General features: G+C 34.3%; 1 protein-coding gene across 2 annotated transcripts in view; it reads right to left on the bottom strand.

The window, feature by feature from the left end:
- The window catches only part of LOC149481465 (zinc finger SWIM domain-containing protein 4-like), a 59,151-nt gene extending 33,085 nt beyond the window's left edge, over window positions 1-26,066 (bottom strand). For both annotated transcript variants that reach the window (XM_089704986.1, XM_089704987.1), the window contains exon 1: window positions 25,741-26,066. In XM_089704986.1, the coding sequence (XP_089561112.1) occupies window positions 25,741-26,038 (298 nt within the window). In that variant the 5' untranslated portion in view covers window positions 26,039-26,066. The remainder of the gene's footprint in view (window positions 1-25,740) is intronic.
- Between the last annotated feature and the right edge of the window lie 1,361 nt (window positions 26,067-27,427).

Below are 27,427 nucleotides of genomic sequence, written 5' to 3'. Positions count from 1 at the left end.
AAATAAACTCGATCACAGTTACTTACCATCGAGTTGCCTTCGAGTTTCCATGGTAACGCACTAGTTGGAAGCCATTTGCGCCGCTCGTAACCTAATCAGAACGTATGGATCTCACCGGATAAGATAATTATTCTTTATTAATGGATAATGGATTCAAATGAGATTTTTTCACCCATGGACGTGGAAAATTGAGTTAGTGTTTCGTTAAAATTTATATGGAAATATGGAAATATTTAACATTTTCAGCGACATATGAAGTTGTATAATCCTGTATGCCTTTGTGGGGTTAATAGATGCATTTCACGACTCGTCTGCTATGTTTTCGATGCGAGCAAGTGCTGCCCTTTTATTCCTTATATATTATTCTTACCTCTTCTTTTCTATAATTTAATAATATTGTGCAATAATGCTCTTTACATTAGATTTTCTTTATCAATATACTCTTTTCCTATTTCCACGTTTTTTATCTCCATGGCCCTTGCTAACATCTGCTTGTTGTTCGTTCGTTCGTTTTCGTTGCTTTATCCATATCTATAGAGTCCAAGGTTCACAATACATAATGACAATAATTTTAAACAAAACCCCTACCGTATGTTAAACACGTCTGTTTCATCACCTGTCGCTGATAAGGCTTCCTGGTTCGATTCCCAGCAAGATAAGTGACCTCTGTAACGACTTTTGCTAACGTATTTCGAGAGACTTGTGCGTAAAGGGGGGAAGATAATGGTCGATGGAACTAATCTATATAGTTCTGTTTGTAATGGGATAGAGGATCTATAAGTTTATTTTTATGATTCTTCTGGGTTAAGGCACCATTGCATTCCGAAGAATAATATTCTTAATTAGGAATAACTTTGGATGTACATTTTAGATTATTTAATAGCATTCGATTATGATCAAAGTGATAGTTACTAAATGCCTCATACCTATAGGTAGAAATATTATTTATCTATATATTTTTCAGGTTGAATTGATTGCAGTGGAACAATTTAAGCACATTCTTTCACATGATACTAAATTATACCACACACAGGACAGATAATGAAGTGGAACAAGCTGTTTAATATTACTGACTTCAAAAAGCATGTAATAAAAGAGAAACTGAATATTTAGTCAAAGTATATAAAAGAGTTATTCCTTATCTGCTTCACAGAATTAGAAAACAGTCACACACAGTCCATTGTGTAACTCTCCTAAACGGGCACTTTTAAGCCATACGTGCCTAAAGCAAAGTAAATGACATTACGTGTCCATATTCCATATTATACAAAGTACACGCTTACTTAATCTGTACCACAAACAAGGGTTGTGGGTTGGCTGGATTAGGATTCCGTGTGTCTTGGGGTCAAAAGGAAATGTGCACACTAAATATCCTTTTTAGGCTTGTTTTAGTTCCTTTGATTTTGTAATCTTCAGAACCAGTGTATAAAAATTTTTTTACATGGGACTATGATAACAGTTTTTGAAAATGTCATACCTACTCCTTCATCTTGTATCGCATCAGATGTTCTCTATAGTCGGCCCAATGTACTATACTTACTTCGAAATTGCACCTTATATATTCATGATAGGTTTTATATTCGATTGTTCTCTATCCTATATGGCTCGTCTTGTAGCGTTGTAATGCCAATGTAATTTTACCCCAAACCTAAATAGAACTAGCCTGAATTGGTTCGAATTTTCCACGCTATTAGTTTCTCGAATAAAAGGAAACATGCCTACCAATTTGCGGATATGTTCTGGCGTCTACTGAACTATTTTATTTTTATGTATTTGATGTGGTCAGATTTCAACAATGCGCTTTTATGTAATGTGTTTATACGAAATAAAGATATGCATAAAAATTGGCATGATTTTAGCTTTCTAAGCTTCTTCATTCTGCAGGATTTCGTTTTAGTTTTAAAGAAATAACAGCTCATATAACATTCTGAACACGTTTGGACATTCAAATTTAAGTTTTAAACTGAGTTTTTGTATAATTGTAAGCAAGACGGCATCCAGACTGAATAAAGACGTCAGAGGAGACTTAACATGATTTAGGCTTTATTTTGATGAAAATTTTAGCGCTTTAAGAACCGCTTGTAATTCTATCACATATGCATGGCATCAGAGAAATTTCTTCCAACGCTGCTATAATACGCGCAAAATTTCCATATATAAAAATCGTGTTACAGCTGGTCGAATATCGAACGGTGCGTTCAACAATCCAGTTATCATTATCACGTTTAAAATAGAACGCACGCGAGCGGAGTAATCGGGTGAAGCTTTATCGGCCAGTATAAGTAGAGCCCTCGTTTAGTATCACCATTTCCCCGCAATGGCCCGTTTTATTAGCGGGTGAGGGGGGCGAGGGGGAGCGCTGTGCCGGCCGCCCTGAGGCATGCTCGTGGATGGCCAGATAAGCAATGCCATCCCCACTCAGAACTTGTTTGGTGCGATAACTTGCTATTGTCTGCTCTGGGTGGCGTCTAAATCGCTTGGGTTTGATGGTTTTTTTTATGATTGTTTCTATGTTGTATGGATATAACTCGTTACATTGTATTTTTTATGTTAGAACAGATAGTGCTATAAAATTACATTGTAAGTCGTGGTATTTCAACGTTCCAGTGCCTACATTTTAAATTGCATTATTACTTTTTAATTAACATATTTACACAATTTACATCTTAAAACAGTTGAATGTAGAGAACTTAATTTAGAGAGCCTACAGCAACATTGCAAACAACTTCGCAGTGAACGTGCGCAAACATCGCAAAATTCTAATCGAGCTGAGAATCCGGTCCGATTAATCTCCTTAAGGCCCGACCAAAACATTAGCCCGTCGCAATATACAAAATGCATAGTCCGTCCATCCACATAAATTCGCTCCAATTCAAAGGAGTCGAGACTCAAGGGACTCCCTACCAAAGATCGATATCAAGAACGCGCCAATGTGAGCTCCCCTCGTCCAATATCCCAGACCTCTGCCATTTAAAGCGTATTACTCAATAACTGCAGATTTAGTACACGGGGAGGTGCCAAGAGGTCAGCTTACATTGGTCGCTCTCGTTTGTAACGACAGAGCGCAACGCATCTGTGCTTTTTACATTTAAATGTGTAATTTCGTGGGGGGTGGGCTTGCAAGTGCAACATTGACGGCTGCCTTTTGTTGTGCCAACGATATTTCACTTTTTTATGTTTATTAAATTTAGTTTAGTTTGATAAAAAATTAAACTACTTATATGCAATTACATATAAATTATAGGAACTTGGACCAAAACTAATTTTATAAAGGGTTATCTGAACATTATCAAAGTGCTTTATGAGATTTTTAATGAATTAATTTATTATTTTTCACTCCGAAGAAATTCCATATGAACAAGAACCAAACGTATATTACGTAATTATATAAAACTTCGAATTAACAACACATCTCAAAATATGTTCTATTCCAGCATAGTCAACGTCCATTTTAACTTGAACCTCACTAATTATTTGTGCGTCTAACAAAAAATTGGCTGACGGAATCCTGACAAAGACACCATTAATCTTCAAAAGTGTCTAGAATGTAAGGAATTGGTTTAAAGTATTTGAGTTAAATTTAGAGAAACCCATGCGTTTGAAATTCAAGCCAATTTAGTAAAATATACACAGCAATTTTTTAGATAATGCTCAGACATTTTTAAAGGCTAGTCCAAGGTATAACACCAAGAATGCAAGTAACTATTATTTCAACAAAATTATTTTCCTTTTAGATATATTTGAAGTGAAACTTCTTTAGGCGCGTTGAGAGTAAAATTTCAGTCGCATCATGCGAATACCGTTACGTCATGGAGTAAGGCGACAATTTTGGTAGCTTTGAATCGTATCAAGTTTCACTCCTGACACGTATGCTCGGCACACACGCTCTTTTTGCCTAGATTCCTATAGTTTTTACAAATACAAGTTATAAACAGCATTTTTTTAACGAGCCCATTCGCATGTGAATCAAATGCTCTAAAACGCTATAAGGAAATTACATTTTAACCTTGCATATCAGATGATTGAGATCAATAACAGGTAAACTCATACAGCCGTACAAATAAACGAGTTATAAAATTTTATGCAAAGAATAAACTAAGAATAAGGAAAAATCATACAAATAAACACGAAATAAATGTAACCTAGTATAACTTCGTAATAAGTATTCATACTAATGCTATTCCGTCCTTATTACGGCTACCACCCTAGTATAAGTCTGACATAACCGAGTTATAACATATCTTTTAGTACATTGTGCTGTGTTTTACAAGTTTTAGAAGCAATTTTCAATCTAAATTTGAGATAATAGCAATGAGAGTAATACGAGAAGTAGAAAAAGTTGAGCAAATTAATAATTTCATTACGTACCTATTGAAATGGAAAATTTTGTATGAAATGTCAAAATATACGAAATTATGAAAAACCCTTTTGATATTTATAATGATTTATTTATTTACAACATGCGCCAAACCATACATACATAAAACTTATTTCTAAACTTATCACAATAATATATACACTTTCGTTGAAAATATAAATCTTCTAAGCCTGGAGTTGTATGTTTTGAGTACCAGTTATTTGGCAACTCTCTATCTCAAGGTGGGTTTATCTTCGTATAGCGGATCGCGTTATCTATCATTTGCTTGCATATTTAATGATATATTTAAATTATTTCCAATAAATATTTAAAAAATAAATAAACAGAACATCGTATGATGAAACTTCACAACAAATTCGACGAAGTCAAACGTCAGCAAAATGACAGCACCAAGGCTTAACCGTAGACAATTTCAATGTTTTTCATAATTTTGTGAATGAATTGCGACGTTGCCGCTTCGCGCCTATTGCATAGCGTGAGCATAGATACATCGACGTTATTCCAAATTTATTTGTAAGAAATTATGACATCCTTATTCTTTATTTATTCTTATCATATCTATGCATTGCATAAGGTTTGAATAAGCAAGTTTTTATTTGTACGGCTGATAAAGTATTACAAAACAGATATTTATTTATCATATTACATAATTCTCAGTTATATTTAAGACGATACACAAAATAAAATCCACTGCTTGGCGGGCGGAGTCTAATAGCTCGCTATCGCGAACGCGGGTGTGCGCGAAGTCATTCTTGCAAACTCGCCGCGCTGCCGCTGGCCGACTCGGGACAAACATGTATGGAGTCGTCATACAGTTATAATATTGTTATACATTTATTCAATTGTTGATTTATTGGTTTTATTTTCTTGCTTATAAACAAATAATCTTCTTTCCAACAACTACTTAGACATTATTAATAATTATTATTATTTCGTAATGTTTACTTTATTACAAAATAATACAGGTTATAAATAATCTTTAAAATAACATAAAATATTGTTACTCTGAAAAAATGAAATGGTAATCAATAACGCGGACTACTGAATTGATTTAGATAGAATTTGATGCTGACGTAGATATTACATCATGCCCAGAAATGAAAGGTACTATTTCTGAAAGAAGTTATAAACCCTAATTCTTCTCAGTCAAAGTCAAGAGTGGAAGATATCGCTAATACAGTAAAACTGATGCGAAACTTTGGATGTTAATTTGTATATTTTTTTGTTAGTTGTTACTTAATCACGTCAAGACTACATTACCAATTTTGATAAAATATAGCTAATTGCCTGGATTTACACATAGGATACTTTTTATCCGAACTGAACACTTCTGTGGGATAAAACAGGATTCACGATATAACCTAATTCCAAGCGGGCAAAGCCGCGGTCGGAATGATATTTTTTTAAATAGAAAAATTGTTTTAAAAAAAACACAAAATATATTGACGCATGTATTTATTTTTTGCACTCTATTATAATTGTAATTATTCATTACAAGTAATCAAAATAAAATAGCCAGAACAAAGTTAGGCCCTGGTAGGGTAGGTAGGCAGGTACAGCAATGTGAGACGAACACTGGCTTATTTATACCAATAATAATGTATTATAAACATTAAATTAAGTTTACAACAAAAATACATAATATTAGCTAATGTGAAAACGAATCAACCAATCATCCCACAACAATGAAATGTGCACACAAATATTCATCCAAATCGGTTCATGTGATTAGGAGGAGTGACTGCAGCGCCATCTTCCGGGCCCAATTGTGTTTCCAGATCACCCAGGAACTCAATTTAATATACTTACACAAAATTTTTCGAAATTAAAACTCACATTACTATGTAAATATGAATATAAACCTGTTTTAGTACTAAGCAATTTCCCGCACAGGTGTAGTAAGTATAAATGAAATAAATATCAACATCAAATTCTTTATACAACATACTTATCTACCACCTACTAAGAAATGTAATTCTTGAATTTTTTTCGTATTTTTTTTAAATATAATACTACTCCAATGAGCTCCTGTTCCATATCACGTCCGCCATACTTCCACTAAGTTCACCATGATTTTTTATTTCTTTGCACTTTGTTGCTTTTTGCTAAAAATGGAATCATGCGATAAAACCAGTAGAACGTTGATAACATACATTTTTGACTGAATAAAGGTACTTACGAAGGAGTGGGTTCACATTGTGAACAATCAGTGGGTTTATTTTCCTTCTGGATTCCGGATTTCTGAAAAGATTATCTATGCTATAAATGAAAAAAATCTTACACATTCGTTATGTACTTAAAACAGGGGTACATATCAAACATCGTCTATAATACAATTATCATCAAATTTAAAATAAAACCAACTTCTTCATTAATTTGTTCCAATTGTAAGCATTCTTTTTTCTCCAACCTTTATGTTTCTTCTTCTTGTTTTCTTTATTGTCCCCATTTGTCTCATTTTGTCTTATCGTGTTGTCACCCTTTTTTACGATTGCGCGAGCGACACAAGTTCCCCGTGTGACGGCCGTAGCGGGAATGACTCGTGCAGCGATCGGGGTAGGAAGGTACAGGGCGGCTCTCGCTATATTGGCTGGTCGCGCGCTAATTTCAAGTATTTCTTGTTTATTTCAAAACCATCGCATATTTCAAAATTCTAAATCGGTAGACGTATAGGTTGTATATTTTATAGTTAATATCAAAAAAGTCGTAACTTTACGTTTGTTATTTTGAAGATGCCAGAGATTATAAAAAAATAACAATGAGAACTTTGTATTTTTTTTCTATCGAGAAAATATCATGGAATCATGTTTCTAAAACGGTAGACGTATTGTGTTACTATTGAACTTTCTTGTCAAGAATTTTCATCACGACAACTTTAATAATATAAAAATTACGAAGGTTTGAAAAGGGCCGTAAATGTTAGAAAAATTAATTCATCACCTTAAATAAACGTGATTTACGTCATATCGTTTTCCCTTGTGCACTATTTATATTCCTTCCTTTTTAACGCGTGTTTTTATTTTATTTAAATTATTTTGAAAACAACTTGATTTATTGATAAGAATGAACTTACTCCGTAAATGTTTTTAAAGCACCATACGAGACATACCTGAAAGAAGAATAAAAAATAATTAATTGAAGTCATAGTCATAGTAAACAATATGGACAAAAATCAACTTGAAAGAGAAATGAAAAAAAAATCACTAATGCGGATAAATTGGTTGATTAATATAGGTCCAAGATAATATTATAATATAAAATTAACAATTAGATATAATATAAAAATTAACAATTGTGTGTTAAATCTAAATGCTTATAAATTCTTAAATTTTATTTTACAGTATATTTTCATACTAAAAATTAAACTATTTCTAACCATTATGAATCGAATAACTGATCGCAGTTCCGTTCATCAACAACATCAATTAACAAACGTACATACTTCATAACAATATATACCCAAAGAAGCTACATCAGTACCATCAAGTACTTCCTCCTCTTCAAGTGAAGTGTGGCCGATGCGTTTGATCTCACCAGATGTGTGAGAATGAGATAAAAGCAGTACTGATAACGGAATACTTGGTACAAATCGACTTTTGTAGAAAGTACATCTTGTAGTAGCGGGAAACTTATAAGATGATGAAAATGAGATGCTTTAGTTCAGGTAAAGGTAAACCTTACAAAAAGATACAGTGTACAAATATTCTTGATAGGTCTTGCACTCGTATTTAAAATTGTTCCAATCACGTATTGTGGTGATTATTACGATACAGATAGATAAATAATACAATATAAGGATATCGTTCATTGCGATATGTTTAGTGGAAGGCAGATGAGTCCTAAGAAGGTTTAATTTTTTAACACCGTGTGCTCCTAGAATAGTATTATAATCATGTTTCTAAGATAAATTAACACGATTAGAATAAGGGTTGATAGTCTTGAAGTCTTAGTTTCCTTTGGTGAGTTCTTGTTTGACATTCAACGACACGTGTTAGGCTCTACTGAGCGTAGAGACCTGGATATCTAGTTTATCTTTCAGGTATTATATACCATTTTGAATCCTGGTAATAAGCCATTTATTACATTAGCATTTACATTGTACAAGACATTTATTACAAATGCTACACCTATTCCTACATACAAGATAATGATATCAAAATTGAGACTTAAATTGGGTATATTATCTGGTAAAAATATGGAATATTACACCACCATCGTGTAAACACAGATAATTTGTTCATATTATAGCTTAAATTTACCAAACTTTTCCCCACCTGGATTGTTGAAATTGATGGGTATTTTTTACGAAACGAAAATATTACCTATATGTACTTGTAATACCAATTATGTATATCTTATCGTAACGAAAATAAAAATGAAATTTAAAAACTAAAAAACTCTAATAACTGCGAGCGCCCGAAAACAAATACTTTAATTGGACATATAACAAATTTATGAGTCATGATTGGTGCCCAATGACTATCCAGAAACGAAGCACCGAATTCAAATTGAATCCATTCAGTGAGTCGTTCAAAATTGGGTTCTGTAAGCCTGGGATTAGGGGATTAAATGCAGATCGATATCGGTTTCGTCCTGCTAATGTAGCTGTAAGTGAATAGTTCCTTACTGAGCACGTATTCTACGTCGTGTATACTTTAATCTTCAGGATCGGGCTTATCAGGCGTGATCTGTACCGGAGGTCTGGGCTTTAGGTAGGTTTGTAGATGGTTATGGCCTCTAGATTGAAAGGATTTTCAAATAAACGCGTAGATAGAATGTCAGTGGTATAGGATGTATTAATTTGATAAACAAATTAAACTAGTAGATTGTAGTCACAATTGTAGGGGTAAAACAAAACAAAAATATTCAATCACATCAAACAATAGAAAAAAAAAGATTGATAGATAATAGTGAAAACATTATGAGGTCAGTAAATAAGGCAATATAAATAACCGGTTTGTTGCATCCGTAATGTTACAACCGGTTCCCATTGTGTTCTTTCTATCCGGGATCCGGGTCGACCCGGACACTAATTGAAATGCTCTTGAGTCCTGACCTATGTTTTGGACAAAAATGTTTGTTTAGTACATTTGTCACAAAAAGGACATCTTGGAAAGTTGAAAAACTTGTAAGTACATTGTAATGAATAGCAACAATGTTAATACAATCAGACATTGATCTAGAAATTAAAACAAGGAGAATCTAAAGAAATTATAACATTATTGAGCTACACCAAAATAGTAATTAATCACAAGTCCATGAGAATACATCGTACCTAAAACATACAAATTTTTACATCTGTAAGGAATGCTTGCTACCTCTAGCTTATTGTATACGATCTCTTTAGAATTCAATTTTCTGAAACTGCAATGACATTCACAAATAAATCGTAATTATCAAAACCACGCTTCGAAATCCATCGCACGAACGCATTTGCAAGTTCCTAGAACGAGTAAACACGCTGGCGTTTTGTTCGCAGGTAGATTTACAAAAAGCTATACAAAAAATCCTTTCTCTATGGGGGTCGGTTAGCTGCAAGTGTTTTTCAACCCTATTCCACCATTCATAAGGGTGCTATTGGAATGTGGGTCTACAGCTCCGTGGGGTCTAATGACACGTGAGGGGTTTTTATGATTCTTTTTTTAGTCGCAGTTAATTAGTGATTTCGCTTCAATCCGTTGCATCGTTGTCTATGGTCAAAGTTTTGTTCGAAAATGTTTGTATGAATTACAAAATACCATATTCTACCAATTCTTAATAGAATGAGGCACAAATTTGAACTCAAAATTTTAGTTTTAGTTTATTATCTTGGTGAGGCGGGAACATAATCAACAAATTTGAGATTTAGTAAGGTCATGATTACAGAGCGGATAGGGCGTAAGCAATCTATTATAATTGGTGTGTATTTACAAAAACTAGCTTTATAATCAATGCAAGAGATATGATTGGAGAATAGAATTCATTTAGATGTAATAATTGTTTCCTTTTAATTACTTCAATACAAAACATTCTCAGTCATGACATATTATTCATAAAATTGTAGTGTTTCAGAAATATCCATTAAAGAGAAGTCCTAGACTATGTATTAGATAATTAGATATACATATTACATAGTGTGCTGATAATAATTCAATTTACTTCAATTGCTTTATTGCCACGACTTCAATTTTTCCATCACGTTCAATGATAAATTTACGTTTCGCATGATCTTTTTTACATTGTAACGTCATTTAAATAATTGACGGTCGTTAAACTGCTAATACAGAGCAGAAAAAATGAAGCGGAGCTAACGTTGATTAAACAGAGAGTGTGAAGCCAACACTTTGTATAAAATCCTTGGGATGAACCAGCTCAGTAAGGTATTGAAAAACTGAGTTTAAGAGTAACTATGTAGCTTGCCAATTCTTTTTCGTAGAATTTTAACGTTCGGAGAGAATAGAATTATCAGAATTTGTAATGAGTTTTTGTACTACAAGATCCCCTATTTGTGATTTGATTCCCAAATAGGTACACTGGAGATCCCTGGCCAAAAGTCTCATTAACCAAAAGGACAAAATATTGAAAATGTCACCACTATGCAGTTTGCATGCTACGTTTTAGTGTTAACGCTCAAGCGATGAGATTCCCACAAAGACCAAGAAGACACGGGAAAAAGAAGTCCGATGACGTCAAAGGAATACTGATATCATATTTAAGAGCCTATAATTTTCTTGCCAAGCTCTAGTGCCAAGTGTTATTAAGTTACCGGCGCCACTGTGACCTAATATCATTTTTATTATGATAAACGTTTCTGGCCGGTTGAACGAGCTGTGTTCTGGTGTAATTTATAATTTTTAATGGCCCTCCTTTCTCTTAATTAATATCGTATTATATGAATGTCTAAATTATCAATGTGAAAATCGATACCAATATTGTATATGTGATAATCTCTTTGTTGTTTTGTCCTTTCTTCACGATCTTTAAGTAATATCGCGTTATTTGGTTATAGGTACGTATATGGTGTTCTTCTGGCAATGACATCATATTAATTCATAAATCCAAAGAGAACTATCAAGAATACTGCATAATTTTAAATTCACAGTAGGTAAGTTTCTCATCCACCTACTCAAAAACATCAGTTCCAATAACAAAGACATCAAATTATGTATAAAAAATATTGGAACAACGCCTAATACTGAAGGAATCAGGTTAAATATCAAGTTTTATCTTCCCCCTCGTATAAAGTTTCTTGATAACCCACCGCTCCGTGGGGTGGGGGCCGCCACCTGCGTCATGGTTAATATTAGGCTGAATGATTTTCACATATGTTCGGATTAAGAATATGCAGCTCTTTTATTTTTAACGTCTCGTTTCGAGAATATTAATTTTAGACCGCATAGGATGTACGAATCTGTCAAACTAGTCTCAAATGCGACTGGTCTGTAATTAAATATTTGAAGAATTTTGAAGAGGTCATACACAATTTCGTGGGAAAGCAAATGTGACCTACTTTTAAAGTTTTATCATATCAAATTTCCTTTACCAATTCCAGTTTTTACTAAACTCATTATGTATTTTATTTATACCTGCAAATTGCGACACGATCTTATACAAGTGGTCTTATAAATAAAACGTTATGAACAAAACCGCAAAACTCCGTCCATAATACCTCTGTCATTGTACACTGCGGACGGTCTAAATCGTTTTTCATTCGACCATAATATTGTCTACAGGTCTTTGCTGCGGTTGAAACGCGATTCGAGACGCTTGACTTTAAATTTCATAGTTTATAGGCTCGAGAGTTTTGGGTGAGGGTGAAGGGACTTCATTTTCGATTCATTCTACGATTACATGAATGAAAGCGTGTCATCTTCGGAATTAGAGCAGTGGATGACGTAAGGCTTCATAAGTGCAGTGCTGATGGGAAGCCATGAAGCCATACTGTCTGTTTGCAACATTGTTGTTATTTTCAAACAAGACTGCTTCTTCATTCCTACTGAAGCATTTTAAATACCCTATCAGTATATAAACTAAATAGCGTTTTTACTGTAGACTAGTTAGTACTTAGTACAGGGTATAGTTATGATTATATCCGTAGTGCGAAGCGTTGATTGAAAAATGCGTCGGCATCAAAGGGAAGGTAACGGGCCAATTTATTTGATTATTGGTACAATTTATTGCCCAAAATTACAGTTGATGGTTGCGGTGTGTTTTGGGTCGATTTGATCGCGCTATCGGATGGTTATTTATAGAGGGAATAGTATCGAAAATTAATAATTCTTTGGGTAAACTTCTCCTTGCAATCGAATTATCATTCGCTTATATTTTATGACTATTGTATATTATGTTGTGAAAGGTGTATATATTTTTTTTGTCTTACCTTTTTTGTTCATTATTTCAACGATGCTAGAAGATATGCCGCTTCATAAGTTTCTTTTTATTTAATTTTAATTGGAAAGTACATCACTACATTGTGGAATATCAGAAAGTAACTCATAAATTATTTTTCTTGTTTTACTTTGCCGACAGTACATTTGGGTAATCCAAAAAAATACAAGGTTCACAGCAAAAACGCGTTATGGTTGTTATTTTTCGCTTAATTTAACGGACATTAACTTTATATCAGTAGATCTCGAATTTGCACTTCAATTACTCCGAAACTACTGTTCCCAAATTAGCACAACACAAAAATAGTGTAGGTGTTAACAATTCACTTCCTGCCGTTCCGACCGGGCTTAATTACTGCTACTGTAGTTTAGTTGATCATTCCTATAAAGTTTTAAAACTTTAAAATAGACTATGGTACCTAAGTGCTTATTACATGAAATATTTCAAATCAATATAATATTTAGAGAACAATGACATACAGGCTTCACTTTATTAAAGAAACAGTTTTGGGCAGCGAAAAATACATGGAATCCAAACAAAATAATTCATATTATGTCTAGGAGCATATTCAAATAAAAAATACTGAACTGACACATAAAAAAATATGTTTGATTACAGATATTATACTAATGTAGGTAGTACAAATTACATAAGCAAAATCGCGGCTGCACTAAATAATTAACAAATAAATACATTTTTCTACTAACCCAGCAGTATTTTGGTAAAATGTATTATAAAAATACTAAACAGATAATTAAATGAATTAGTTAAAAGTTTTTGTCATAAAATCTTTTAAACAAAACATGTATTTGGTATGTGCACAATTTAAATAAGAACTTAATTTAATTAGCAATTTACGTACCTGCTTGCTAAACATCATACCCCTTATAAAGATGTAAGATAAAATTGTATACATTTATCTTGGATTCAACGATCGCATATGAATAATAAATGAAAATTAATGGCCAAAATTTATAAAATAAATTAAATATTTAAAAACGTTAACAATAATCGTCATTATTAAAGATATCTAGCAAATTATTATTCCAGGATACCAAAAGCCTATTTCGTAATGAAGTTAATTCGCAATTCTCAAAATAAATTTACAATTTCAATTATTTAAAACCCACGACTAAATTGTCTTTTCGCATTAAATCAACACTTTGTATGAGTAACTCGATAAAATGAAGGACATGGAAGGGAAACCGAAGGCGGAAAGCTAGTCAAACATAATAATATAGTACTGTATAAAGCAAATCCACAATTCCGACCTTGTATCTTCCTTTAAAGCCATCAATTTAATGATACCACTGACCCAACCATCCAGATGGGCCATTGTCTTAAAATACACGAAATATGACCAATTTAAAACCTTAACAGGCTCTGTATCCGGTGGAAATTACACAGTTACAGCGTACATTACCTGCTATGTATGAATGTTATAGTCCAATGCCCTAATATATGGAGCAATGTAATGCAACGAGTGCGTTTTGTGGTAAGCTCTGCGTGGTTAAGAATTTGAATGTACGTGGTTGGTAAACGTGACTGTTTAAATTTTTGAGTACGTATTGTTCGTGTAATATCATGATAATTTAGAAGTACAACGTCGAAAGATAATTTAATGTGAATTTTATAATCCTCACAATCCGAAATTGAATTGTCATGAAAATGATGAGGACTGGATTGTATTGAACCCTTCAGAGAACCTTTAATAAAAATGGCATTCAACAATATGGAAGGTTTTAAAATGTCTTTTAAATTGATTCTTAAAATCCATCTTTTCACATCTAAAACATCCTACATAGTTATCCCAGCGTTTTGTATTTTGTCCAAAATTGTAAGGAACCTTTTTTTTTTTTTATAGTGGGGAAATCTTCCAAAGATACCCACGGCCCCCGGGGAAGGAGCCGTGGGTTATGTCAGATTCTTACCGACTAAAACCCCACTGTGTTCCGTCGAGCCGCTTTAATGATGGAGCCGCGGGTATTTGTTAGAATTCTTCCGCGACAAAATTGTAAGGAACCTTACAAAAACTCTGTTGTTAGGAACTTCTAGGCCAAAAAGATTAATGGAATTAAGACGACACAATACTACTTTAGCCCAGCACTTAAATATACAACGTTAAAGTTACGCAAATAACCATTATCAAAACTGATAGACACGGCCCAGTTCGGCTCGACACAATTTTGATAGTCAGCGTGACTGTTGCTATATGATAGTGGATTAAACCATAGATTATTTGAACTATGAAGTATTCCAAATTCCTCCAAAAGTAAACAACGTACCACATATTATTAGGGTTTAGAAATAGATGCAATCGCCTATTTGTATGAAAACGGAAGTTCGTATTACGTGTCGAAGGCAATAATTTCGTCCTGGGAAGCGGGTACATGGTTTTGAAAGTTCTATTTAATACAATGTAGCATAATATGGTATTTAACCATTTGTTCTACTGTCAGGCAAGAATGAGCTGATGTTATTTTCTAAAGCTTTGCATTTATTGGGAAGAAAAAAATATCGTGATATAGATGCTAGCAGAATTTAGAAGAATAATATACATTGTATACTCGTATTTAGTCCTGTGTATTTGTTGTTTCATAGAATCAAAGATCAGGGAAGGGTCGTGATGGTTTCAAATGCGGAGAGGTTACGCTAGTGTCAATTGTACCCGTGTGTTTTAAAAAAAATCCTTTTTAATGAAGATTAATTCTAGGAATACTGTTCATTTTGGAGCATTAGGATTTGGACGTTTTTTATCTACTACTCGATATATTGTGTAAATATATATCAATATAGCGAACTTTAATTATTCTATTATTTCGAATACAAATTTGTTCATCATCACCATCATCATCAATTTCAGTGCCATGATGATTATGATGAAGATAATTTGATCTGAATTAAAAAGGGCGGGATCTTTTAGTTTCTGTTACTAGTACACGACCATGTCAACCATGTTTAATGTCTCTTTATAAAGCAAGGGAAGCATTTGCATTGAAAAATTATAAAACGTCGCGAATATGATTCATATATGGACAGTGGACACCAATGGAATCAGATATCACATTGATTGATAGAGAACACTGAATGTCCATACACCATTAATCAAAGCCGATATGACATGTTTTTCAATGTCAAGTTGTTGGGAATGTCACGTTTACATAAACTAGAGATAGATTTTATTTCTATTTATCGTTAGACACAATTTCATTAGAAGTAATTTACTTTAGAGTTTAAAGTTAAAAAAATGTTTTCTAATCAAGCATCGTATAGCCAATTATTGTAGTTCATAAGGAAAGATATTACTGTTATTTAAATTAGGAGTAATTTTGACCAAATAATAAAACATGAAGAAGAAGAAATAGGAGATGGAATGTTAAAGAATATTCGAGTGCCACTACATTAGGAAAACTAGTTTTGCATCAATCAGTACTGTGTAATTAAGGTACTCATCCTTGAGAAAAATGAATATTGTATATTTCTTTTCTTTGATTCTTTACCGATGCCGTGGGATATGGAATTCAAATTTTTTCGTTATATTCCAATCAATAATTAAATATTCCCACATCTAGTGATGTGAAGCGTACAAACTAAATGGTCGACAATGGACCGCCCGTCAAACCGGCACTATCATTATAAATGACAATAACTAATGATACGGATCTATATTACAAAACCGCTCCATCTTCGGTGTGATGGATATCCATTTCCATTGTAACATGTATTTAGAGTTAATGATTCAGGTTTTAATTGATGCGTCTAAAATCAAATTTAAACCTTTTTGCTAGAACCTAGAAGGTTATGAAGAAAATTTTGACCAGTGTTTCATCAAATCTTGGTGTTGAATTTGTTATTTTTGGTTTTATGGGATTCAAATGCTTTATAATATTTACTAGCGACCCGCCACGGCTTCGCACGGGTGCAATGCTGATACTAAATACACTACAGAAAAACTGTGAACGTTGTATATAAAAACATAGCGGCCCGCTCCAGCTTCGCACGGGTATAAAATAGATAGCCGGGCGGCCGGCCGGTACCGCCGCAAACGCTACGTCCCGCAATTTTTAAATCTGTAATATCTTCGAAAATATTCACTTAAATCATACGGTGTAAAGGGCCATATAGATCTATATTAAATGAACAATGTATTCAAGGTATTTAATTGGTTAAGGATTAATGCTGTATTGGTTAAAATCGCATCGAAAATTAGCCATTATTTGTCGTAAAAAGTAAATGACAAAAAAAAGTTATTGTGGGTTATCCATAAGAGATAGACATATACCATCGCGGACTTTTCTGTAGACCTTTTCAATGTGTATAATACTTAGTACATTATTTTGATAAAACTCGTAGGGTTCAGCCTGCGTTTGCAATGTAAGCGGAAAAAATGTAATTTTTTACGACATCACATTAGAAACCTCAAAAATAACAGTACTTCTCCACTATTTACTGGATGTTATTATACATATAAACCTTCCTCTTGAATCACTCTATCTATTAAAAAAAACCGCATCAAAATCCTAATCCTATTGTTTATAAATTTACATAAACTTTGGTGTATTAAAACAATGGGGGACATTTATTTCCATTTACTAATTAAGATGATGCGATATACTTATAAGCCGAAGTATAAATTAACACTGAAGTACATAGTTTAATACTACGTAGTACGTACAAATCACTTGAGAAAACTTATCTAAACAAAGGCAATAATCCAAGATCGATTTTGATGTCTATTGCAATAATTACGAGTAGTAATTGTCTCAAAGTGTAACCCGAATCGGTGGTGCATACTGCCTAATTGTTAAATGACAGTAGAACACGACGATTAAACGACAAAAGCGCTACATAAATCAAATAATGTTTGAGTTTATTCAACGCAGTTGTATTGGCAGTGTTTTTAATATGCATCATCATCGAAATTTCTATCAAAAGCGGAACGAGACTTATTACGATAACGATTTCCTAACTGTCTGATTCATCTAAATGTTCTAGATTATTCCAGAGTCCAGACTATATTAATGTCTATCTGGTCTACGTAATATCTAACAAACAGAGCAATGCAAGGGTCAGTGTCAAATATAGTGACGAGTTAATTCTGTCTTCCTGTGTCTGATTGGTGCTAATTGTTGACCCCCTCACCCTCTGCGCCAATAATTGATGCCTGACCCAAGATAACCTCGCTATTCCTACTTATAGCTCCATTCGTTGAACCTTTGACTCTATTCGAATTAAGTAATTTTAACTACCAAGCTGCAGTGTCTATTTTAATTTTAATATTCTCAGCACAGTTCAAGACAATATAGATAAATTGTGGGAAAAATATTCATGGAAATTCATTTATAAGAAATATTGTGACGTTGGAACTAGGAACAGAGGTTACGAACGGTATGTAACATTTGTTTTATAATGCTGTGGTGTATTTATTTAGTTTTGTACTTTATCGATTTCCAAACAATTCGTAGCCAAACACTATGCTAGATAAAAATATTCACTTCGAAAGATAATATATCAACTGGTAGCTATAGTTTTCTCTCTAAGATTGAAAAATGTGTCTGATATATAATAAAGTTTAAAGAAGCACTTTCTGTGAATTTAATAATATACATATTGCACGGCTCATGATGCGAAGCATCAGAGAGTGCTTTACGATCAAAAAATTTTTTTCGCCTCATTTTTGCAGCTATTCTTATTATTATAGCCTTGTTAGTTCACGGAATCAAGATATTTTGCATACTATTGTCGAGATAATTTAATGGAGATTAATCCCATACTTTTTAAAAATTGATTTACTTCAATAGAATTGGAAAAAACACCGAAATAGATCAAAAAATTTTCCTGTCCGTCATGTGTGAAACCTGAAAACACTATAACATGTGAAAAAATCCATCATTTGAGTTAAATTTTTTTTTAAATATTCTAATCGACGATTGTAGGTCACTGAATGCGAATGATTAATTAATTCAGTGTCGTTTACCTAATTGCAATTAATAAAAAACGAAAACTACAATAAGTTTTTTTTTTATATTTCATAATTAAATGAGCATTATGAGTCGTGCACTTTTGGATTTTCCAAACTTTATTTTTAGTTCTTGGCAATTCATAAAATTCCTTACTTTTATTTTATGCACATTGTCCGTAACATAAACCAGAAACTATTTTCTTATTAAATATTAAATAAACCAGGAAATTTATTACATACCATATTTGTTCCACTAAAGCTGACAGAAAATTTATTAACTTCTCAAGAGATTTATTATAGGTTTTATATAGCTAAAACAAGAATGTTGAGTATGATATCATAAATAAGGCCATTACAATATGGCATACCTATCAATAAAATCATCGTAATCATCAAACAAAATCTTAAGTACACATTCGACAAATAATTTGGCTCAATGCTCGTCATGCAATTTAAACAAACCATGTCGATTGGCAATCGATATTAAAATAATCGCTTCACGGAAGTTTAAACCCTGAAGACGACAAATTAAACCTATAGTTACAAAAATGCCTTACCATTAAGATTGGATGAGTGGGCTGTAGATACTACATGTATGTGTCAGCATTTACCATTTGTTTTTCCTTCCCACGACAAATCATCACTTACTAATTTATACAGCAAACTACAGATCTACCAGAGGTCTTATTTAATTAGTAACTTTTATATCTTCGCTTCGGTTATTTTTGTCAGTCATAAAATAAATCAAATTAGCTGACCACTGTTAAACGAATTTATAGTGAAGGGACGTTTTTCGACATTTGATGCATATTTACACACAAAACAAAAAAGTAGTTGTTGGTAGGAAATGTGTGGAAATCATTGTTTTCATTGCTATTTGGTGCTCGAGAACAAAAAGAAAATTTTAAGGTAAAGCGACAACACACTTTAAAGCAATTTGTCAAGAACATCAGTCTTTCTACAAGCAAGAGCAATAAAATATTTCCAATTGAGCTCCCCACAAATCATAAAATTTAAACGCAAATATCAGTTAAATAGATTTCAAAGGCTTTATGCTTATTGCGCATCTGTTTAAACTCCGTACTATTTATGTTTTACAATCCATATACCGTCCCAAACAATGGTTCCATCGAATAGACTGCGATTACCTCTTCAGAACCTCGTTTGCCTTCAACAACTCAAGCTATACAAAACTACCGTATAACCCAAATCGTACTCTATTCCCATTTCAAAGGGTCCTTTGTGGAACTGCCAATTGGTTGAGCGCGGAGGTGCTTACAACGTGTCTTTGTAAGCTGACCAATAATGGAGAGCTTCTCCTCCCCGCGGATCGCATAGAGCGTCAGACAAGAATGGGGTTGTCGGAATAAATATAGAGGTCAAGTTAGGCTGGTTTACGGGACGAGGTCACACGACAGAGCGGCTCTTGTACCGGCACTGTGAAACTGTTGGTGGACAAGGCTCCTTTCAGCGGACACGTTCGTATGTCCGTTTGCTTAGTACATCTTTGTTGCTATGAATCGCGATTGTGCTAACAGATGGTAGCTTTTCACGGTACCGTAGAATAACCACACTGTTGGCTGAATGACTGTCAATGTTGATTTGTTACAATCTTTTTCATTTGAGGAAAAAAGGGCCATTCAAACTTCTTCACTTTTGCATTTGTTGTTTTAGGACTATTGACTTATGGAATTTCTTCCAAGGCTGTGCTTAGATAGTAAGAATTCCATAATGTATTTATTGTATAGTCAGATATTATTCGAATTTATAGTACAGACAGATATTATTCGAAACGAGTTCTGTGGTAATTGTTTTATAATAAATAGTCTAGTTTAACTATAGATATTCCGGCTTATCTTGACCGGTATTTAAAGCTATTAAAACCAAATTAGGATGATCTCTTACGTGGTTTGATTGTAACGTTTCTAGCGTTACAAATTTTATATTATTTTATGAAATTGAAACCACAATGGTTGCGTGAAAAACCAGCATCATTACTATAAAAGTCGTTCTGATACAACTTATTTGTAATTCTTATAATATTATCGTGAGCGAACTATAAATTGGCATATATTCTTTCATTGTTTATATTATTGCCACTTTATACGTCATTCCTTGCATTAAGTTTTTCTAAATAAGGGATAGTTACAATGAATAGATTGCGGGAGGTAAGAATTTGACCTTTCAATTGTGAATGACGCACAGCAGTGACGAAAAATTATTGAGTGTAATTTTTAATAATTTCGTCTGTCAAATAGTATTGTCGTGAATTGGTGATTCATGAGCGAATCGTAATCGGGGGTCAAGGAGATATTGTTTGAGCGTTAGAGCATCTAGTTGTGACGTCATGCTTTATATAACTGCGTTTCTGGTTTTGCTCCAAGCGCTGTCTTTTGTTGATGTCCAGTTTCATATAAGGTTTGTGTCCAAAATATACTAGAGTCTAAACTATTATAAGATTTGTTGGGGTTTAGACATTTTTCTTACCGAGATCTTGGCTATGCGTTGATAAATATGTATAGTTTATCGTTGACTCATATTATAGACGATATACTTCCACTTGATGCTAGTCAGTTTAAAATATCATTGCTCGTCGTGATACACTTAAATCTATCGGCGTGGCGTACCAAATTGGTCACAAACCAAAAAATGAGTCACATCGCTAATAATAATGGAAGATTGGAAAGAAAATCCTTGCAAAGAAATTCAACAACGATTTCACTTTTAATCTCATCTTTCGTAACAAACATGATTTCTCTCTTATCCCTTAAAAATTCTCATTTATAGCAGACATAAGTCAAAAATAAACGCTTAACTATTCCAAGCACACGCCAACAAAAAGCCAAGTTCTCAGGAACGTAATGATATCAAAGATCATCGGATGAATCATGGCAGCTTGAGCAATAAACCTCAAACCTTCTCAGAACCGCGGTTTGTGAGAATTACAAGTTATCATTTTTTCAAGCTCTCACTCTACGTGCTTATTAGCCCTTTACATTTTCATAGTTCTGTTTTCATCTGATAATCGTATTCACTGTCTTTGTTATTCTTAGTTCTTCACAAAGACTGTGCTCAAAAAGCAATATGGTTGTTGAATGTATAGATATGTGTATTGATTTTGTTACGATACTCAGTCTAGAATAATTCTAATTAGTTCAAGCACAAACAAGAAACATTACTTCTACCACCATGCACAAAACAGTCCCTTTCTATATACCTTTATTTCACAATATTTCCGTAATCCTCCCTACGGCATCATGCAGTGGAATAGAACCATACAATTATAATAAGCATAGAATATTTAACAATATCAGCTGTAGATTATTCACTAGCCAACTGTAATGGCTCCTACATTTTTAACTACACGTTTCCCCGTGTCCATGCCTGCATGGCATTGCTAATGATTCATTTATAGTATTTATAATTTAGTATCATAAGTTTATGAACACGTAGTTCCTGTGGTCATATATATTTAATACCATTCTATTGATCATACAAGTTAAGATGGAAATCTTTGTTGCTTTCATGCAAGAATATATTTCCTGAAATATGGAACAAAGATAGATTATGCTTTGGAATATTTGAAAACCCGTTTTTTCATGTGTCATGACAGAATATAAACTCCGCTCTGAAGTTGGATTTTCTATCCTTCTCTATCGCATTCAAAATTGCATTTGCTTCTTCTTGTGACTTACTTCAGAGCGGTCTGATTTGCCGCGAACTATGGTTATTTTGAGAAGGCAAAATACGTATCAAAAATAGAGAAGAATCAATACATTCCCATAAAAAATAATAATGATTGGCTATTGGTTCCGTCTAAAAATTAAATTATTATACAGACATGTTATTCAAATTATTTAGTAAATAGATATTCAATGGGGACTATAATCCTTTTGAATATAAAGCAGGTACCAACATTGGCAATAAATAATATCAGAAGTATAACAATCTCAATTTAAACCGGTTTCGATAGATTCGTTCATACAATATGAATTTGCATACATTTAAATTATGGACTGCATTTCTCTCGATGAAATTTGCATCACAACGTTTCAAATATGCACATGCATATAAATATAAAATATATACAAGTTCATCAAGCATGACACTTTGTTTGACAAGGTTTTTAAGTTTTTTGTTTTTTTTGTAACAGATGCTAGCTAATGAAGAGAATAAAATATATTAGTATTGTATGTGTATGTTCATATGTTCCATTGGAAAAACTCAATCGCTCATAGAATTTTTTTACCTTCTGAGTTTAAATTAAATATAAGAAAGAGATGAAACATTTAAGAATGACACTTTTATCTTTTATGTAGCAAAGAAAATTTTTGATGGATGCAACAGGAAATGAAAACTTGTTAGGGTACAGCGAGTGATAAGGCAAAGCCCTGCACGCGAGCGAACTCGAATAGCTAGCCTATGACCTATTCCAAATTCAGCAATTCTATAATTTTTCAAAATATTGAAATGTATCAACTGTAATTTATATGATATTGTGTGATTTCACATGAAATCAATTAATGCATTTTAATATCTAAACTTCTTTACATTAGTTGATGGTCAAATGTAACATAGTTGCATACATGAGCATGATACATGCAAGCATGACATATGCATTGAATTTGTTCTTTTATTCAAGAATCTGTGTCCGTAACCAGTCTCCTAATGATGCCAGCAAGTTTTAAATCTATCTGATGTATCGAACAGGGCTTGTATCGAAAGGAGCCAATTTATTATTAACTAGTTTATTCTCGTTTTGTTTGATAAAGATAAGTTATGTCTTTGTACTTATAGATACTTGTGTTCCGAAATCATGCGTATTCGTGGCTTCGATGTTATAGCTTTATGAATGCTAATTTACCCTTTCGCTATTTTTGAAATATCTATACCTACCTACGAAGTTTTGGGTTCCACGCCGAAAGGGTAAAACGGGACCCTATACTGAGACTTCGTTGTCTGACTATCTGTCTCCAGTCTGTATCTCATTAACCGTGATAGCTAGAAAGCTGAAATTTGACATCACAAATGATGTAGGTATTTCCGTTGCGGCATGACAACAAATACCTACCTACTAAAAATAAAATATATATTAAGGGGGGTAGATCTAGATATAATAAACGTGATTTTCTATTATAGATGATAGTACGGAACCCTTCGTGCGCGAGTCCGACTCGCACTTGCCCGGTTTTTCACAATAGGTAGATAGTCATACTACCTATAATCTATTGCATAAGCATTAAGCATGTACATCTTTCGTTACTTATGGCTGGTTCACACTTTGATTAGTGCGAGTGCAGGTGATTAGTGCGAGTGCAGGTGTGTAGTGCGAGTAGTGTCCAATTCAACTGCGAGTGCAGGTGATTAGTGCGAGTGCAGGACAATGGTGAAATTCGCGACGCTACACACTACGCTAAACACTAAACACTCCTGTCCAGACGTGTTTAGGCAGGCACACTGCGAGTGAGGGGGAAGGGAGGGCGCGCGGGACGTGGCTACTCGCAGTCCACTCGCAAAAAAATAGAACACGCTTCTATTCACTTTACTACACAGCCTACTAAACACTCGCACTAAACAGTCGCTGTCCACACGTAGTACTACTCATCACCTGCACTCGCACTAATCAAAGTGTGAACCAGCCATAACATACAGTTCTATTTTAGGATTTTAGATAAAATGTATTCTAATAGGTTCATTTTTAAAAGTGATAGTTTGTTTGTTTATATGCTTCTTACTCAATCACGATTTTCACATAAACATATAGGTATACAAGTACATTATCTAGGTATTCAAAAATTTAATGTAGGTAGGTAGGTATCTAAAAAATTAGTTTTTTATTCCGATCGAAGCTAGGGCGGGCGGCTGCTTGTGACAAAATTGTATAATTCAACTATTAAATAATACAGAATAATATGTAGTACATATAGTGTGTGACTTTTAAATTAAGACGCGAAAATGTAGCATCAGAACTAGAAGCATAGCTTTTTTGCAAGCAATTAGGTATTATCTATATCCATAAAAACTACAACAAAATATCAAGTCATACCTAACTGGAGAACCTCAAAATTCTCTAATGTTCAAGTAATTATAACATATTTTATTTATCCATTACAATTTCTCAGAACACAAATTAACTTTACGCTTATCGTACTATTAATATTTGTTGTAGGCGAGTGTTATTTACTTATTTCTAAGAATACATTCAAGTTTCAGCATTTGGTATAAAGTGGGCGCGTCTTAGATCGAAAGAGATAGGATTGTGGGAATAATAGATACGCCGGGGAACGTGTGTTTATCGACATATTATAGATTACCAATTTAGGTCGAAACAGTCGTGTCGAAATCACAATGGCTTCCAACATTTTAGGTCGCATGCACCATAAATATTATCATCATTCCTTCGGGGCATAACCCAGCGCGGCCCAGCCGACTCACAACCACAATGTGTAACGCCTCGATGCAAGATAAGCGTAAATGAATATATCACTCCCACGACCGAAATATTAACCGGCCAACTCGCCCGACCCCTTGATTTAAAGCAGGCAATTAATATGTTTTATTCGCATCCGTCTACAGGGACATTAAAAGCCACGGCTCGCCTCTCATGAGCCTACGTGAACCGCAAACTAAAATCCGGTTGTAATTCCCTATATAACGGGACATCCAGTTATGGTAATGTCAGCCGAATTTCACGACGTAGTTTCGAAAGTAGTAATTCTGATCGCAATAAACCGAGGAAGTGGATGCAGAATGCAGCGTGAGCTATACTGATGTAAATGTACCTACGCGGATTAATTACCGATACCGGCCGTGATTTCTCGTATCGACCTCACCGCACTAACGAGTTTTAAAGTTGTTTCGCTGGTTTGTCCGAATGACTGGATTCGAGGGCCTTTTCTGAAGCCCTAATCTCTCGACGCATGAATAATTTCCGAGAGCTATCGATCGCACACGTCGAGGTTTTTATTTATACGGCGGGGTGGGCGAGGCGCGTATTAGTAAACAGGCGCAGGCGCGATCAGCGGACACTCACCGACTTGGAGGACGTTCTCAACACAGCCGGCTTCGAGCAGCTTGAGGCCGCGGCAGAAGGCGATGTTCCTGTGGTCGTCGGGCGGCGCTCGCGCCAGCGACGAGTACATGCATATGTCGCGCTCGTCTCTGGGGAACGACCAGTAGACGACGCGCCGCTGCACCGGCTCGGGGATGCGTTCGTAGCGCTCCTCGATGCGTTGGAACGGGATCGCGGCGGCGACTATCTTTGCGGTGATGTCGAGTAGGGTCGGCGGGGCGCGCGGCCGGCAGCACGCGCGCGGCGCACACGTAGACATGGCGCTCGCTCGGCCGCCCAGCGCGGACTGACGTGCCTCCGTTCCCCGCGCCGAATTCCCCCGCCGCGCCTCCCCCTGGGGGATGTACGCCCCGGATCGACAATGCAATAAATTATTCATTTGACAGCCATAATGTGTCATATATTATTAAAAAGTTGGTATTTTCTATCGTTACTCGCTATATCAGCTTTCATCATTTATGATAAGAACAACATGAAACGGTGTGAGTATATAACAAGGAATTCTTGATGGTTCATAGAGTGAGTTTATTTATAAAATGAAATTATAATGAAAAAAGGAAATAATAAAAATATTGTTACGCAATCACTCATTACATGGTCACGCCAAGAACGTGTAACGTGTTTATATTGTTTGAATAACTTAATTAATAAGTTAATATTCATTTCTGATCGTATTTATAAAGCATAAGATACAAAAAAAATATTTTTTTCGGATTTTAATCTAGTAAAAATGCAAAAAATAATTAAATTACGTAGTCATATCCATTCTTGCCGCAGTTCCTCGCATTACACAAACGAAGGGGAAAGGCGGGTGGGGTGACATTAACAGCTGATGGCTGCGGGGGGGCGGGGGGCCGACGTCAGGTGTCCGACTTGCAACTCAGCTGAGATTTGTGTTACAGCGCTGAAGCCGCTGACTTGACACTTACGTACAATGACCTTTATTTGTTTATAATTTTTTTTCTAACTCAGCGATGTAGCGGCTTAGTTTTAATTATCACACAATGCGCAATGGTACGTATCAATTATTATTATTATATTGTACAGTACATGAAACAGCGCTGCAGCGGCTATGTGATCATGTACGTTGGGAACATGTTTGTTATATTTTCATCATCAGTGAGATAACTACATAAATGAGTTCATAATTAAATCTGACAATTTTTACAGCGCTCCACTATTGAACAAAAGCCTTGAAGCGCTGTATTGTCACGTACGTACAATGACCTTTATTTATTTATGATTTTTTTTACTATTTGAATTGTATGCAGGTATGTATTGTTGGAGGCAGGTAAAATATTTTTTTAAGTCAATGTTAGCGGTTGGTTTAGTGCAGTGGTCAAGTAGGTAGGTATATGACAATGAATTGTGATGTGGATTTTGTGCAGTCCTAGTAGGTATGATCGTTTTATAGTATTTTCCATTCAATAGAAACGTTTGAATTTACCCGTGTAGATATTAATGAAAAAAATACTACCTACAAACAATCACTCATATAAAATACTTGTAAGCTCTATTTTTCAGCTACAAATACATATAGCCAATACCTATAGAAATATATACAACTCATGATCGATGTACGTACCTATCTAGTTATTAAAACTAATAGATAATTATTAATTTTGTTACTGAAAAGTTACAACCACAG

The sequence above is a fragment of the Colias philodice genome, chromosome 16 (assembly GCF_061535455.1).
Source record: "Colias philodice isolate Cphi_HAF_F1 chromosome 16, ilColPhil1 Martin Lab GWU primary, whole genome shotgun sequence".
Taxonomy (NCBI): domain Eukaryota; kingdom Metazoa; phylum Arthropoda; class Insecta; order Lepidoptera; family Pieridae; genus Colias; species Colias philodice.
The sequence above is the reverse complement of the archived record's forward strand: the minus strand, read 5'-3'. Positions and strand labels throughout refer to the sequence as shown.